The sequence below is a fragment of the Cajanus cajan genome, chromosome 4 (genome assembly GCF_000230855.2).
Source record: "Cajanus cajan strain Asha chromosome 4, NIPB_CcT2T_4, whole genome shotgun sequence".
Taxonomy (NCBI): Eukaryota; Viridiplantae; Streptophyta; class Magnoliopsida; order Fabales; family Fabaceae; genus Cajanus; species Cajanus cajan.
In genome coordinates this window covers 72,770,231-72,787,290 of record NC_138520.1, presented here as the reverse complement: position 1 = coordinate 72,787,290, position 17,060 = coordinate 72,770,231, and the positions used below count along the sequence as shown (strand labels likewise).

At 33.1% G+C, this 17,060-nt stretch overlaps 2 protein-coding genes across 3 annotated transcripts; both read left to right on the top strand.

The window, feature by feature from the left end:
* The first annotated feature begins 223 nt into the window (after window positions 1-223).
* LOC109788767 (2-dehydro-3-deoxyphosphooctonate aldolase) lies at window positions 224-7,380 on the top strand. The gene is made up of 15 exons (XM_020347586.3): window positions 224-375; window positions 484-535; window positions 663-760; window positions 1,427-1,523; window positions 2,236-2,301; window positions 2,879-2,938; window positions 3,026-3,100; window positions 3,213-3,297; window positions 3,771-3,829; window positions 4,610-4,654; window positions 5,486-5,584; window positions 5,768-5,815; window positions 5,964-6,011; window positions 6,535-6,600; window positions 7,194-7,380. Exons 2-14 carry the CDS (start codon window positions 500-502, stop codon window positions 6,589-6,591), a joined length of 873 nt encoding a protein of 290 aa, XP_020203175.1. The 5' UTR covers window positions 224-375; window positions 484-499; the 3' UTR covers window positions 6,592-6,600; window positions 7,194-7,380.
* Window positions 7,381-10,290: 2,910 nt separating this feature from the next.
* LOC109788764 (uncharacterized) lies at window positions 10,291-16,764 on the top strand. Of its 2 annotated transcripts, none has more exons than XM_020347581.3 (13): window positions 10,291-10,447; window positions 10,558-10,814; window positions 11,625-12,187; window positions 12,271-12,360; window positions 12,491-12,730; window positions 13,121-13,342; window positions 13,420-13,726; window positions 13,817-14,145; window positions 14,289-14,395; window positions 14,482-14,585; window positions 14,678-14,751; window positions 14,846-14,942; window positions 15,122-16,764. In XM_020347581.3, the coding sequence occupies exons 2-12, from the start codon at window positions 10,589-10,591 to the stop codon at window positions 14,939-14,941; spliced, it is 2,358 nt and encodes a 785-aa protein (XP_020203170.2). In that variant the 5' UTR covers window positions 10,291-10,447; window positions 10,558-10,588; the 3' UTR covers window position 14,942; window positions 15,122-16,764. The 2 variants fall into 2 exon arrangements, with proteins under 2 accessions (XP_020203170.2, XP_020203172.2); XM_020347583.3 differs by having other exon boundaries at window positions 15,066-16,764.
* The last annotated feature ends 296 nt before the right edge of the window (window positions 16,765-17,060 follow it).

Here is a 17,060-nt window from a genome sequence, read left to right as displayed (position 1 = left end):
ATTAACTCTTAAAATAAATGCTCAAATCTATCTCATTATATAAAAATAATATTCCTTTCTATAACTGTGTAATCTCTATTTTAATATAAATTACTTTACTCTCTTTTATTTTATTTATGAATTTAAATCACTTTTTTTTCTTTCTCAATTTCATCTCAATTTTTTTATCCTCATTAAATAGCTAATCACATAAATATCCAATACATGATTTTTTTTAATATTAATTTATTTAAAAAACAGAGAGGCCGGAGTGCATTTTTTTCCACTCTGGCTCGATCTGAGTAACTGAAACTGGGGAGTTATTTAGCTACTGACTTGACTGTGTTTTGGAGAGCATTTCTGATTCATTGTACCATCATCATCAAGGAGAAGAAGGTACACGTTAACCCAACGCAACCTCACTTTCATCCTCAGATCTCTCTTTCACTCTCACTTTTGTTGTTTCACATACAATGTCACTGCATCTACTTTTCTTATCTCCAGCTTCATTTTCTGCAAAATGGATCCGTCGCCATTGTTGTTTAGCCACCTCAAGGTTCGCGATTTTTCTCTGATTATGAGTTTCTAGACTTTTAATTTTTCTGGGCCATGGCTAAAATTCCTTTTTTATTTTTTTTTTTTTTAATTTCTTTGGTGGGTTGTGTTTCTTTCAATCTCACCAGGGTGCAGAACCGTTCTTCCTGCTCGCGGGTCCCAATGTGATTGAATCAGAGGAGCACATTATGAGGATGGCTAAGAACATAAAGAGTATTGCATCTGAGTATGTAATTGTCTCTATTCATGATTAATGCTTTTTTTTTATCAATGAGAAATTCAATGTGATTTAATGGAAATCCATTAGGGAACTTCTACTGTAGCATTATGAGTTGTGAAACATTTATTAGTTGTTGAATTTACCATAAAATGGATGTTTCACACCTTATCTTAGGTGTTTGATACTCAGGAGAAAAAGATAGGTATTGGAGTAATACTCATTGGTTTTTAGCCAACTTCTCCGTAGTCTTCTCTTCTGTATAAAGTTAAATATATTTTTTTTCCCTTCCTAGTGTTTAAAATAAAGGTTTTAATTTTGACCCATTGCTTGTGTGGAGGTTATTCAGAAAGTATGACTATGATGATAATCACTTGAATTGTGTGTTAGGAGTTAGGACTTAAACACACGAAGAAAGTCCAATCCAAAAGACTAGTCCATTAAGTGGGAGAGTCTCATAGTTTAAGTACTACATTGAGTTTTTTACTCTACTCAGTGTGAGACTCCTAAGAAAGTGAAACTCTTTTAGTAACATGACAAACACATGTGTGATGGTGTTGAAACTTACGCTTAAATGTCAAAGTTAAATTTGTAAATGAAATGGTTAGTAGACCTGATATTAATTTTACCGTTGTCGATAGCTAACATGATTTTGAATGTATACGCATCTTTCAGAGTTGGAATACCGTTGGTTTTCAAGTCAAGCTTTGACAAAGCTAACCGAACATCATCAAAATCATTTCGTGGCCCAGGGATGGCCGAGGGATTGAAGGTTAGTAGTTTTGCTACTTTTGCGTGATAACATCTCTTGGTGTTGTCATTGTCCAATAACATGTGACTGTATTAGCTCTGTGTAAATTTTTAATGGCTTCAGTTTTAAATGAGTAATATAAAATTGTCCTTTGCTAACCAACCCCAAAAAGCTAGCTGGAGAGGGGTAGGGGTAGTATCCAAATCGTTATAGGGAGTACTTTGTTCATATATCCCACTAATGTAAGATTTTAACATGTCCATTATATTGTGTCTGGTTCCATCTATCCCTAGAGATTTTGGAGTTAAATGTTTGGAGGTAACATCTGTACACCTTTAACATTGCATTGAGAAATCTCATCTATCTAGGTTCCTTGTTAGGACATGCAAGGTTCTGAATTAGTAGTGCTTCTATGGGTCAAATACTCAAATGTTACCTCTTGCAGCCCCAATGTAAAAAAAAAGATACTATACTGATACTTGTAAAATTTCAAGCCATCTTTGTAGTATGTGGAAATTACAACAGAAGTCTTAAATAGGTAGGAATTATGACCTTTAAGAGCCATTGCCACAAGCATTGGTACAGTAATATACATTTAGTGTGTTTGTTCCGCATGTAAATTGCTTTATAACAATGTTTAACTATGTCAAAATTACAGAATTTTGTACTGGATAAAGCTATTTTTATCTTAGTTGAATGTTTTTCTTCTTTTATGTTGCTGTTTTATTCTCAGATACTAGAGAAGGTTAAAATAGCCTATGACATCCCTATAGTGACAGATGTTCATGAGACCATCCAGGTAAAATGTTTAGTTTTCCTATATATAAGATTGTTGTTTCATATTTACTTTTGTCTGTTTGTCTATGTTGTATAGAAATCATATTTCTTGGCCTTCTTGATGGGTCAAGGCTCCTATACAGTACTAGCATTATTTGGCATACCAATCAGACTAGGCTGATCTTAATTATATGTTGTTTTGAAGGGATATCATTACATGTTTGTTAGTGCTGAAAGAAGAAAATAGCACAAAGTTTTCTTTAAGTGATGCTCTGATAAATGCAAATGCTATTTATATAACATTAACATCATGAAATAGTTAGAATTCTTATATGTTCTTTCCCCTCATGTAGTCAGTTTATATAGAAACGGTAACTTGAAAAACATTATTAGTTCATTCATTGGTATGAAACTATATCTTGTAAATCCTAGCTTGGCTCTCTTATTAACACTGATACTTTCCTTAACAATTGCCTGTACCCATCTAAATTTGAAAATTAATATGGTTAGCACAGCTTTATTAGTGATAATTTTTGTTATATATTATCATATTGAATTATTAAATTGATCTGTCTTTGACACATTATCTTCTTTGCCAGTGTGAAGCAGTTGGCAGAGTTGCAGATATCATTCAGATTCCAGCATTCTTGTGTCGCCAAGTAAATATTTTTTGATATCCATTATAATTGGAAGCTACAATTTATTGCCAACTTCAATTGTTTCATTCATTTTTCTTCTAATGACAGACAGATCTTCTAGTTGCAGCAGCCAAAACTGGGAAAATTATCAACATTAAGAAGGGCCAGTTCTGCGCTCCTTCTGTTAGTATACTATTTAACTTACTGAGTTACAATTTCAGTAGTTAGCAATGACTTGAGCCTCAAATTAGTATCTCCTGATTTTTACCATTATTCATATGTTTCATGTCTATAGGTCATGTCGAATTCAGCTGAAAAGGTTCGATTAGCTGGAAATCCTAATGTAATGGTTTGTGAGAGGGGAACAATGTTTGGATACAGTGAGTTAAAGGCAATTATTTTGAGATTTTCTGTATGTTTCTGAATGATGAGAGTCTTGTAGGAACCATTCAATAAATGATATCAGTAATTGCTTTTATGTGGAGTAAATTATTGCCTTTCCTTTCACTATGTAATGCTTCATTTTCTAGATCATTTTGCTGTACTGCAAGATGTGGTTTAAGTGTTTACCCAAAAAAAGGCCATATCAAGTGATGCTTGTTATTTCTACATGCCCACCTGTTGTAATTTCATTGTAGTCTTGTGTTATTTTCTCTTATCTAATTCAAAATTAAAACCTATAATTTATTTTTATTAATGTGTTACCACCTTCTTGGCCTCTCCTTTTAATCAAAACTTTTAATGTGTGTCTGAGGTTTACTACTGCCTTGAAAAAGTGAGCATTGAAATCAGTTGCCCTTTGTGCTTTTGTTTTTGAAACCCATAATTGATTAAAATCTTCTTTTTCATACAGATGATTTGATTGTTGATCCACGTAACTTGGAGTGGATGAGAGAAGCCAATTGTCCCATTGTAAGTAAATCTTTCTTTTATTGTATGCTTTAAGTAAAAACTATTTGAATATTTATATCCTGCCTTATTGAATGAAAGTGGAAACAGACACTTTCTTCCTGCAGCTTTTCTTGATGGCAATGTCCTAATCATTTATTTAATGTAATTATTATTGATTATAGTTGATTAAATGAGATGAATCCCATGAACACAATAACCTGATACACCTTTTGATATGGTAAAAGTTGCTTACTCTATGGGGCACTTTCTCATAAATGCTCACATATCTCCTTTCTCTGTGAGTGACTTGGGAGAAAGTTGATTCCGTTTTGCCTGAAAAAAATTTTCTTGGGCCAGATATATTTCCCAAGTTTTAATGTACAGATGACTCTTATAAATAATCTTTGGTAGTATCCCTAAAAGGATAGAAGAAGTGTATTTTATTTTGAATTTATTATGCAAAGAATTGATTCTTGAGTGGTTTTCATTTTTGTTGATCTTTTAGTTAAAGGGTACATATAACATTTCCTTTTCTTGCAATCCCTAATTAGTATAATATTTATTTACTCAATTGATGAATCGATCAAGAAGTAAACCAGAGTGCATGTATTTATTTGACTATTTTTGTAAGTGTGAGATTGAACTTAATTCTTTACTATTCCCTTATTATAAAGAACTTTTCTTTCAAGCATCTTTTTGGCTTTGATTTAAATTTTCTCATGGTGAAGTTTCTTTCCAGTATCTCTGTAAATTGTTTATTTTCTAGAAAACTCAAATATCTGATTTTGATGTTTGCCTCAGGTAGCGGATATAACACACTCACTACAACAACCTGCTGGAAAGAAGGTGCCTTTTGTATTTATTCCCATATTTGTTTTGATGTTGACATGGATTTGCAACCTTTCTGCATTTTGAACTGTATATTTCATGCGACACTGTCTTAGCCTGCAATGCTTTTAAACATCACAAAATAATGGAATAAACTTTTGTTGCTGAAGTATTGCTGTTGACAATAACTGTTAGAACGTTTGAATTGTTAGTGTTTTTTGATCTTATTATGTTAGCAGGCTTGTTGGGCTTGCCTTCTATTAGTTGTGCTACTCTAGAACATGACCTAGATTCATTGTACAACTGTACAAGTAGGGTCGTTTGTGGTTTGTATTTTACAGCACAGCACAGCACATCAATCTTATATCAACCATTGACAATTCTTTTTCTCCCTTTCTCTTTCACATAATTTCTCTTAATTTATTTCAACAGTCTCTTGTTTGTATTTGCATTGGGCATGTCATAGTATATGAATACAGCATAGGCCAAAATGCACTCGTTTAATTTTACTGGGAAAATTACATCATAGTTTTCTTTTCAGAATTGCAACGTCAAAAGTTTAAAGCTCATGTGTGGCTTCTATTTTTTGCTAATTCGTGAGGATTTTTTTTAGAAATTTGGCAGTATTGTGTTTTTTCCCTGCGTGTGTTTGTTATGTAAACCTCCATGCCATCTCCATTAAAATCTTTAAGAATATAGGAGTCTCACATGATATTTAAGTATATATACTTTCGAACCTAACTATCACATCTGACTTCAGTAGTTCTAGCTATTAAATAACTTTCTGAAATGACCTTTTCAAATGTTACACCTGTTTTGGTTAGATTAAAATTCTTCTTTCATGTATAGTTGGATGGGGGTGGTGTTGCAAGTGGAGGTCTTCGAGAACTAATACCTTGCATTGCAAGGACAGCAGTTGCCGTTGGAGTGGATGGTATCTTCATGGAGGTACAAAGAATAGCTGATGCCAGTTATAGTTTTCTAGTATTATCATAAAAGGAAGTAGTTCAGAGTAAAATCTTAGGTGTATAGTTATCATACTTGTAATTCCAAGATCTGCAATTCAAAGAGTATCTTTGTCTATTTAGTTTCTCTATCACCGAGCTTCTAAAACCTTTTTTGGGTTTCCAGGTGCATGATGATCCGCTGAATGCACCTGTGGATGGTCCGACACAGTGGGTGAGTTGTTGCTAATCACAGTCAATCAGATTTATAAATACTATTTCCCCAACATTTTTTTTTTCCTTTGGATGTTCCCGATAATTTTTTTTTTTCAAATAGGATAGGTCATTTAATGAACTATGTACTAAATCCTCTTATTTGACAGCCTCTGCGCCACTTGAAGGAGCTACTTGAAGAGCTTGTAGCAATTGCTGTAAGTTTTTGCTTGAAATATATGATTCTAAGTTGCATATTATAATCATTAAATAAAAACTAATCTTCATACCTCTAGGGCCTATGGTATATTAATTTCTCTTATTATAATTAAAAAAATCGTATTTGCTATTAAATATCTTGTCAAGAAAGATGTTAATAGATACCCTTTATGATAAATAAAGTTGATTAAGTTAATATCTGTTTTTGATGATTAAGTTAGCAATATCACCTAGAATGGTAACATGCCTTGTAGTGGAATATTTTATAGGGGAAAAAACAGAAATCGTAAAAATTGAAAGAAAATTGATATCCTATCTCATAAGTCAGAATTATTATATGAAGCCCATTCACTAAGTTTTTTTTTGTTTTATATATTGAGTATTATATCAAAATGTTTTTTAATGTAGTAGATTGTTAAAGTGAGGATACATTTACTTTTCTGCAGAAAATTAAAAACAATTTGAATTGTTTTGTAGTTTGGAACATATATATTTGATTAACTCCAATTTGATATATTGTAGAGGGTAAGCAAAGGGAAGCAACGGTTCAACATTGATCTCACGCCATTTCGTGAATAAAAAGAAATGGTAAGTGCTTTGTTTTCCATTTTATATTCTGTATTCATATATGCTTTTGTTTCTCCAGCTAGTTAAGGTTCCTTTTTCTTTGTTCAATTTTGACCAAAAATATAGCCAGTGTACTTTAATGAAGCATCTCAGTCTTACACCTTATTGTGAAAGCGTGTTCTTAAAACCATTGAGAGGGTCTAAAGGAAAATATTTTTCGTACTTCATGAAATATCATTCAAAGAACGTGTAATTGATACACATCAATTAATAAAGACTTAATATCAAATTTGAGCTTTGAAGTCAATCAGTTATGATCTTACTTACAAATTGCTTAAAAATTCATATAAGCAATCCTTACACTTCAATTAAACATTTACCAATCATTAATTGAAATTAAACTTGATGTAAGCATCGAAGCAAAGTTTAAATAACCAGAAACTATTAATGCAAAACACGACCAGGAATGCAACAAATTAATGATAAATTTAGAGCTAGTTAAAAGAACCACACCGCTGGCTTTTATCCTACTGTGATTTGAGTGAAATCAAAACTGCTTTACCTATTTTTAAGCATAATGCATACTCATTTTTTTAATCTGAACTTTTTTGCAGGTGATGATTTTCAGTTATTCTGAATATAATGCAGTGAGCATTGGTCTTTTACGATTGTTCAAGGTTGAATGCTAAACTGTCTCCTCTCACAAGAACCTTATAAGTAGAATTTATCATTAAATATTATTTGATGATCCTTGCTTGTTACTCTGAATTGGTAATTTACCAACTAATGTTTGTCACATAACCTGTCTAGCCTTAATCATGTCAGTTATTAAAGTTGGCAATTAATTGAATATCAAAATATAGGTATCACTAGGTAAATTAATTTATTACTTGATTAATTAATATATGAATTAAAATGAAAAGCTTCTTTACAAGACAACAGTTTGTGTCATTTTTACCAAGTACTTTCTAGAACATTTTCAAGCCATTTCTAAAACATCTCAAAGTAAATCGGGCCTCTAGTGTTCAAAATTTTGGCCATGTTTAAGGAAATAATCCCAAGTCTCCAACTAATCATGGTGCTTTGGTTCTGGTTAGGCTCGATCTTTTAGTTTGTTGTATCGACTTCCTCAAGCTTTACGATTTAGGAGAACTTTCAGAAAATGGTGTATAAGGATATGTGATTTAATCATCAGTGCATGATGTATTTGGTGAATTGCATTAGTGACTCATTTAAAAATCAAACAGTATTAGTGGGTATACTAATTGTTGGTTGTTTTCAGTGATATTTGAACTGATAATAGACAACATCTTAGCATAATAAACGCCGATCTTATGTCTGGTGTGATCTTTAATTTTTTTTTCTTCTAAAAAAATGTTTTTTTTTTAAATAAATAAGTTTTTTTTTTAATTTGTTTGATGTGTTTGTCTAAACTTTTTTGTTTAAAAATAAATATATATATATATTTTTTTATTTTCTTTTAAAAAAACAATTCCTATCTGTTCTGTAAAAAATATATATTTTTTAAAATTACTTTTTTTGCAAACACTTTTTTAAATATAAGTTTATACTTATATAAATTAGTTTATTATGAGCTAATTATAATTTTTTAAATAAGTTTATTTCACTTGTTCTTATTTTCTTTGCCTATAAATTTCAATGAAAAAATTTACTCAAAGTAGGTTTTCATCATTTTCTTTGTGGATACGAAGTAAGGGGGAAAAAAGAAAACAGTCCAATGATATATTTATAAGCGTTCATTCATTTACATGTATTTGCATTCCTTTGCTTCATCAAACCAAGCAACGAAAAATAAGCCTCTCCCAAATTTTTATTGGATGATAGTACTAAATACGTGGTCATCAACTCTTCTTCTGACTTTATTTTTTCTTTATTAAATTTCTTTAATTTATATTCCTCCAAATTATAAAACTAACCCTTGAGAGACAGGTATGCCTTTAATGTAGTATATGGTACGCCTGACATGTTGATGATAGTTATGAAATAGTTCTTGATGATCCATTATTGATTGAATTTTACTATAAATTATAAATTTTGTGTCTCATCTCTATACTAGAAGAGAAACTTATTTAATGAGTTAGAGAATCTACTAAATTTATGATCTCTTATAACTTTTAATTAATAATAAAAAAAATGTTAAAAAGAAGTGTTGCTAGCTTCCTATTTTGAATGAATGGTGTTCTACCCTGACTTTGTCCCTACTCACTTGTTTATACTAAACAAAGTTGACACACAATGACCACACATTGAGATTTAAACTTAGTTTTGTATAAACTAAAATATTATTTCCATGTTTTGTTGGAAGGACGAAATTAAAACCAACCAATTAGTGATAGTTTTAAGGTAAAAGAAATCAGGCCAAAAAATAGTTTCCATACACATCAACACCTGTCCAATATTTTGAGAATTTTATTATATATTGAGACCACTTAAGTTTCTTATCATTAATTTGATCCTAACTGTTTAATATTGTGATTATATTACAGAATTTACAGTGCCATAAAATAACGATTATTAGAATTTTAAAATTTTTATTAAACCCAAATATTAAGCATGTGTCACATTGTTACGTTGATGAATATTTTTTTTATCAGATAATAATTAAATTTAAGAAAAAAATCAGTCATGGCACGTCTTAAATGATATTGTGTAAAGATTTATTTTAATTAACGAACAAAATAAGGAAATGCTCAAACTTATTTATTTTGTTTATGGAAAAGTTCTGTTGTGCTTTGTTTAGTTTAAGAATGAAAGAAAAATAATTGAATGTATTTTTAACTCTTTTCTAATTTTCTTGCATAATAAAAAAGGGAAGTTTTGTTATTTTATTTATAAATATGTATTCTCTTCTTTTATCCTTTTATTGATTTTTTCCTTCCTTTAATTAGATCATTAAAGAAAAGATTAAAAGAGTTATATTATATTGGATTGAGATTTTGAAAAATTATTTTAACATGAAAAGTTTTGTAGAATTTAATGAACTTAAAAGACTTTAAAGGAATATTATGATTTTTAAGAATTTTTTTAAATATTTTTAAGACATAAATTTTAATTAAAATTTTAATAGATTGGAATAGATTTATGTTTGATGCAATAAGCAAAATGACGATGAACACGTATATACTTTCCAAGATAGGTGTCATCAATGTTATTGATGAGGGGTGTCACCAATGAAGGAATGTCATCGATATTGAGAAGACACTGTTCGGAGATGATGGTGGTTCGAGGTTCACAAGGGACATAGTGGTTTTGTCATGGTAGTGAAGAGGAGAATCTATAAATGTTTTATGAAAAAATGACAATGGTTCATCATAACTTTCTATGGAATTAAAGAAGAAAGATGAATATCAATGTGAATTTTTTTTTTGTTGATTTAAAAAGATAAATAAAAATTACTATAATATTCTAATAATGAAACAATTAAAATAGAAGAGATGATTGGTTTTTTTATCTAATATTTTTTTTTGTGTAAAATGTTAATATATTCCAACTAAAGATTAAGGAAGACTAAATAAGCAAATTTTGTGTGTGGGTGTATATATATATATATATAATATAATATAATATTAAAAAGAATACTATATATATATATATCAGTAATGTTACTATTTTTATATTAAAAATTATTAGAATAAAATACAAAATTTAATAAATTACATTAAATTAAAATAAAATAATCTCCCACGGACTTATTCCAAACACTAATAACTAACGTCGCGGCTTGGTTCATTTTCAAGGGTTTTGCTTTTCCCTTTGCCTCTATTTGATTCTCACGCTCTCTTTCCGTGTTTTACCTTTGTCTCTGTCTTCGCCAAATTTCCTCTCTTTTTTCATTTTCGCCAATCGGGTAAACTTCCAATTTTTCATTTCGCATTCCACCTTCCGAATCCTTCCTTCCATCTTCTGCAAATTAGGGTTTTATTTCAAATTGGGTCAAATTTTTTTTCATTGTTTCAGAATCTCGTTTCTTTGATTTGGGCCATTAAATATGCGAACAGTGTCTCGAAGAATAGTGAAGAGACGCTCTGCGGCCAACAGGGCAGCGAGGGGATCCCCAAAGGCTGCACCTGAGAACCAACCAGAGCCTGAAACTGCGGAAGTGGTTGCGAAAAACAATGAAGAAAATTCAGTTGTTGATGCTGCGGTGGAAGAGAAGCCCCTTGACATGGAGCAAGAACCTGAGGAAGTTCCAAATGGGTCGGCTAAGGTGGAAAGTAAGTCCTTTATTTTTTAAGATATATATATATATATTTTTAATTTTATTATTTGGATCTTAGAAAGGTGAAATATGGGCAGTGTTATCTGTGATTGAACTTTTGTTGTATGCTGTGGATGTTATCTGAGACGGGGTTTGTCAAAAGTTAAAAATTTTACTTGGACTTTAAGATGGGTATCATGTGAATTTGGGTCCTGCCACGCTTTCAAATTGCGGTTGCAGTGACAGTCGTGGTTTCATCGGGAAGTTGCAAATAGATGCAGCTACAATTGTGATCGTGATGCGACACAAGCATGTCGATTTTGTGGCTGAAATTGTGGTGGCAGATGGTTTCTTTTAAAAAACCTTGAGTTCTGCACTTGTGTATTGGTTCATCATGAATATATTAATTTGATTAGGAAATCACAGATGAAAGTATAGCTTGATTATGTAGTAAGAGGAATTTGGAAATTATTATAGCCCTCCTAACAATTTTGGTGAAGTTATTGAACTATTCGTAGAATGCATTTTTATGATAGATTATGATTAGATGATGCTACCTATTATTGATTTTTTTTTTGTACTTTTTGATAATTTGAGATGGAAGGCTGTTGTACAGATCGGATATGCTATGTGGGGTCAGATTTATTTTGTCTCTCATTCCTTTTCTGTTGTGTTATGCAATTTTGGAAATAATTTGGACCAAGAATGATGAGGATTGATTGTGGAGCATGGACTTCCATAATTTAATAATTATTACTATGATAGAAAACCAGAAAAGTGAAGTGCGTTTTGATTGGGATGATTTTAAATATTTATTTTTTGGCAGATAATGAAGATGAGGTTAAGGAGTCTATAGATGAATATGAAAAAGATGAACATTTAGATTTGGAGGATAATTATCCCGAGTATGAACAGGAGGAATATGGTGGTGTTGACTATGATGAAAAGGAAATTGAACAAGATGATGGTCAGGAGGAGGGAGATGAAGTGGAGGAAGATCTAGAAGAGAATGTAGGTGAAGAAGAGGCTGATACAGGTGATGAAGAAGTTGAATATGTTTATGAAGAAGTTGAGGATGATGATGATGAGCATGCTGGTGAGGAGCATACTCATGATGAGCATGCACAAATGCCTGATGTGGAAGATGAGGAACACCGTGAAGTTGTAAAGGAGAGGCAAAAGCGGAAGGAATTTGAAGTATTTGTTGGGGGCTTAGATAAGAATGCTACTGAGCATGACCTGAGGAAGGTTTTCAGTAAAGTTGGGGTAGTTACTGAAGTCAGGCTGATGATAAATCCCCAGACCAAAAGGAACAAGGGATTTGCATTCTTGCGTTTTGAAACTGTTGAGCAGGCAAAAAGAGCTGTGACAGAGCTAAAAAATCCAGTGGTAATCTTTGATCTTATCATAGTTAGATCGGGTTTAAATTTGCTAGTATATTAAATCATATGTTTTTGTTACAACAATTTCAGATTAATGGAAAACAATGTGGTGTTACTCCAAGTCAGGACAGTGATACTCTCTACTTAGGGAACATATGCAAGACTTGGAAAAAGGAAGCTGTAAGTTTTTCTCTTGGTCTATTTCTTACTACCTTCAAGGCCCTAGTTATGCATATTAGACTTATTAGTGTTATTTCTCACCACCTTCAAGGCCTGAGATTTTAACTGTTAATGCAACATCTTGTGCCAGTTAAAGGAGAAATTGAAACATTATGGAGTAGAAAATATAGAGGAATTGACTTTAGTAGAAGATGATACCAATGAGGGAATGAACCGAGGATTTGCATTTTTGGAGTTTTCTTCTCGTTCAGATGCTAAGGAAGCCTATAGGCGATTGCAAAAGAGAGATGTTGTTTTTGGAGTTGATAAGCCTGCAAAGGTTTCCTTTGCTGACTCATTTATTGATTTGGGTGATGAAATTATGGCACAGGTATTTTTCTGAATCTGATTTCCTTGCTTTTTCCAATGGTCATTATATAGAAACTACCAAGTTTGGTTCTTCAGTCTTATTGAAGCATTTGGGCTGCTTGTAAATGACTATGTTGGCTTCAAACATCAGTTAGTTGTTCATTTGTTTTTGGTATTGGTTTTCTACCGATTTATATAAAAGAACACTGGGTTTATTTTTGCTTTGGATTAATGAATTTTTACAAATTTATAACCCACTTAACTCCAGATCATTAGAGTGGGCAGGCTGAAAGTTTTATTATTTTGTACATGGACAAGCATACATTCTATCCCTTCCATGTAGCTGTTAAAAATTAATACAAATTATATTTGCAGATAAATCATTATTCGTTTTTGGTGTATCTGAGTGCAGGTTAAAACTGTATTTATTGATTCACTACCTCCTTCATGGGATGAAGATTATGTCCGGGATCTTCTTAAGAAATATGGGGAGATTGAAAAAATTGAGCTTGCTAGGAACATGCCAGCTGCTCGGAGGAAGAACTATGGATTTGTTACATTTAGTTCGCATGCTGCTGCTGTGGAATGTGCTGAAAGCATTACCGGTGCAGGGTTAGGTGAAGGTGACAAAAAGGTCTGTTTGGCATTAAATATACTGTATATATGCAACAGCTAAATGTGGCATTTTATAATGCTTCTTGCTTGTTTCAGGCAAAAGTTAGGGCTAGATTGTCACGGCCTCTTTCAAAACCTCTCCAGAGAGGTCGTGGAAAACATGTTAATCATGGGGACTTCCGTTCCGGACGCAATTCTGGAAGATTGGTTAGGCCTTCACGGAGTCGACCTGCACCACGTAGTCTCCCCGCACGTGTGGTGAGAGGTGTGGTGAGAGGAGTTGGAAGTCGTGGTCCACCAGTTAGACCTGTTAGTGTGAGAAGTAGACGTCCTGTCACATCCATGGTAGAAAGAGCCAGGCCAGTGGCTCCTCCAGCTAGAACCTATGACAGGAGATTGACTGGTATGAATTTTATATATTTATATTTATATGACTTCCTCTTGTTAATCCATCTTTATAAATAATATACTATGATGTCTTGTTACTTGTTAGCTCCTGCATATCCTAAAAGTGGCATAAAAAGAGATTACAGTCGACGTGAGGATCTACCACCTCCAAGAAGTAGAGTTGCTGCAGATTATGGCTCTAGGGTAGCCTCTCAGAGGCACACGTCTTATAGGGATTATCCTACCCGTGGCTCTGACTACCCTGAGCTACATAGAAGTACATCTCGTGTTGCACCAAAGAGAGGTTATGTTGATGATGGCTATGGCCAGAGATTTGAGAGGCCTCCTCCTCCTCCTCCGCATCTAAGTTACCGTGAAGGACGCCCCCGTGATTATGACACTCTATCTGGTTCAAAACGTCCTTATACTGCTATTGTAAGTATTATTTGTAAACACTTTTTTAATGCTATTGTTTTAAATCTCATTTTAGTTCTCCTTTCGATAAATTATTTTTTTACTTTAATTTCTCATCAGAATCTAGTTGGATAAGGTGGTGTTGTTTGTTTGTTTATCATCAGGATGATGTTCCTCCACGATATGATACTGGTACTCGCCAATCAAGATCTCGTTTAGACTATGATTATGGAGGTAGTGCTTCACAGTATGGAGATGCTTATGGTGATAGGTTAGTTTGCTTTAAACAAGGTTCTTGCATTCTTTTCGCTCCAATCCTGTTCTTTAGTAACTTATTCCTCGTATTTTGGTTGGAAGACTTGGAAGATCTAGTCTTGGATACAGTGGCAGCAGAAGTTCTATATCTAATCAAGACTTACATGGGACATATGGTAGTCGGCAAGGCATGAGTTATGGTGGAGGTGGATATTGTTTTACATATAATCTGAAATGTTATCTTAAACATCAAATGTTATTTGCTTACTGCTTACATATTTATTGTATTGCATGTCAGGTTCTTTTGGTGGTAGTGATAGTGGTATGTACTCATCAAGTTATGGTGGTGATTACGTATCTCGTGGAAGTGATGTAATGTTTTTGGTCTTTCTCAAATGGAAGTAGTGTGATTTATGGCTATCTATCTATAACATTCTTATATTTCATGGCATTGTTAATGCTGTAGGTTGGTGGCCGTTCATATTCATCCATGTATTCTGGTAGAGGTGTGGGTGGTAGCAGCAGTTATATGGGTGGAGGTGGATCTGGGTCTTATTATTGAGGTAAGTCTTCTAACTCTTTGCCATTGCCTTTTGTGAAGTACATGGGAAGAACCAGAATATGTAAATCTCATTTTCTCCAAGAGCTGTACCCCTGAATGGCATCTCCATATTATATTTCGTAAGGGGGATGACTGGCAAAGGTGGAACACCTGGTCACTAGTGAATTTGTCTATGAACAGATCCAAATACAATAAAGAGGCTGCTGTAGGATGTGGAATTTGAAGCTTATGGTCATTATGATGCCTACCGTATGGAGCTGAACATTACCAAGTAATTGCCTGGTTTGGGAGTTTGTCACAAATCAGGGGTTATGTCAATTCAAGTCTTCTCTCAATGGACATATTTTGAGTTCTTGAATTTATGCTGTAAGTACTGAAGTTGATTAAAACGGAAAGAGAAGTGCTGAGCATGTGATGTAAAATTAAACTTCGTATTATAAGGCTTCCATATGGGTGGGTAATGTGAAAGATCACCCCATATCCTGTTCATTTGGGAAACAAGGCCCTGGATATTACTTTTTGGTTAAGGATTATTGGATTTTTTTCCTGCTGTCAAAAAGTTGGTTTTTTTCCTCACAACAGAGATATATTATTGCTCTTTGGATTAATTATATTTTTGCCAGTGCTATGATCATGAACAAGAGTAAACTACCGAGCATTTTGTGGAACTACCATTGGTAGTAGTAATATGAGCGCTACGTGGGCAATAAATATAAAGGAAAGATTATGATATAGTAACATCCTAGAAAGCATGATGCACTGATAATGTGTTGCTGGAGTGTTTGTAACATGATATTTTGTACTGAGGGGGAGTACGAGGTGCAAATGGAGCATCGCTTCGCATATTTTCCTTAAGATTGTTTACTTGCTCCCTTCAGAATTTTTCCTTTTGTGATGCAATTATTTTTTTGCGCACTTTGTTACCCTCCAAATTGCATAATATTGGAAGACCATTTGCTCTGTGTCTGTGCTATATCATTGGAACATGCAACTTTACGAGATTGTAAAGTAGCTGAAATGGATTCAATATCATCTGTTACCGACAGATTTTGAATTTCAAGAAATCATGGGACTCGGCACTTTATGCACCAGGTTGAGAACTCAGCTTGATTTAGGAGAATTCATGCCCCAATGGCAAACATGAACTAACCAAAATATTACACTAGGAAGTCTATGCGTTAATGGACTTGGTCTTCTCATGATCTTTTTAATCTCCAGTTGGGTAGTTGCTTTCCAACTCTCACCCCATATTATCAGCCTTAAGCAGAAAGTACTGATTTTTGGAGTCTAGAAAAGCACTGGAAGCTGATGCCTGAGAAATAAGAATATTAGATTCATGACTTTTTATTCAAAGCTTGTTAGGGTTTTTTTAGTCATATATCTGCATTTCAAAAGTGGTTCTGACCAATATCAGAGGTTTGCTACATAGATGATATTTTCTTTTTCTTTTAGTTCATGCATATCCGAGTTCTCTACATGCTTTGTTTTTCACATCATTGTGCTGCTTGTGAATAATTGGTGGCAATCAGGATTTTCATGGCTCTTAGTTTTTTGGGATAGGATTCCATTTCATTACCCTTCATGGTATGAGGGATCCTTTCTGACTTGTTGAAGTCTTAGTTTCCACTGTGTTCTTTTTGTACACTGCAGGGTGTTGCCCCTCATCAAGTTCTTTGGTTAAATTGGTTTCTGCAATGCATTGCTCTAGATTTTAGTTGCATTTTTGACAATGATTTAGTTCTAAAAATTTTGTAAATTGTTCCATTCATGACATTGTAATTCTGGGTAAAGTGCCAAATAATGTTAAGCTTCCAATTTACTAATCTTGTAGTGTGGTTGCATGCTAATGCACTCATCGAGCTTCTTTTTCTTCCGAATGGATTCTGCCATTAGGGGATGACGTTTTTCGAACTGATTTCCTGTCACATGCGTTTACAAGACTTAATTTGGATCAATTTGCTTTGATGACATAAAACTCGTGGTGGGCAATTGATTAACTTGACATTTTGTAGTTGATGTTACTTAGACAGCAATTCTTTAATGGGTGAATTATACACATCATTTTAATTTATCTAATAGAAATCTAGAAAGATGAATTATGTCTAATGTCTTTCGCCGA

Coding starts and splice junctions, on each gene's coding strand:
- LOC109788767 (XM_020347586.3), top strand. CDS start 500: ATGGATCCGTCGCCATTGTTGTTTAGCCACCTCAAG. Junction 2,302..2,878: donor ATGTTCATGAGACCATCCAG/GTAAAATGTTTA, acceptor CTTCTTTGCCAG/TGTGAAGCAGTTGGCAGAGT. Junction 6,012..6,534: donor AAGAGCTTGTAGCAATTGCT/GTAAGTTTTTGC, acceptor GATATATTGTAG/AGGGTAAGCAAAGGGAAGCA.
- LOC109788764 (XM_020347581.3), top strand. CDS start 10,589: ATGCGAACAGTGTCTCGAAGAATAGTGAAGAGACGCTCTGCGGCCAAC. Junction 14,396..14,481: donor GGAGATGCTTATGGTGATAG/GTTAGTTTGCTT, acceptor TTTGGTTGGAAG/ACTTGGAAGATCTAGTCTTG. Junction 14,752..14,845: donor ACGTATCTCGTGGAAGTGAT/GTAATGTTTTTG, acceptor TTAATGCTGTAG/GTTGGTGGCCGTTCATATTC.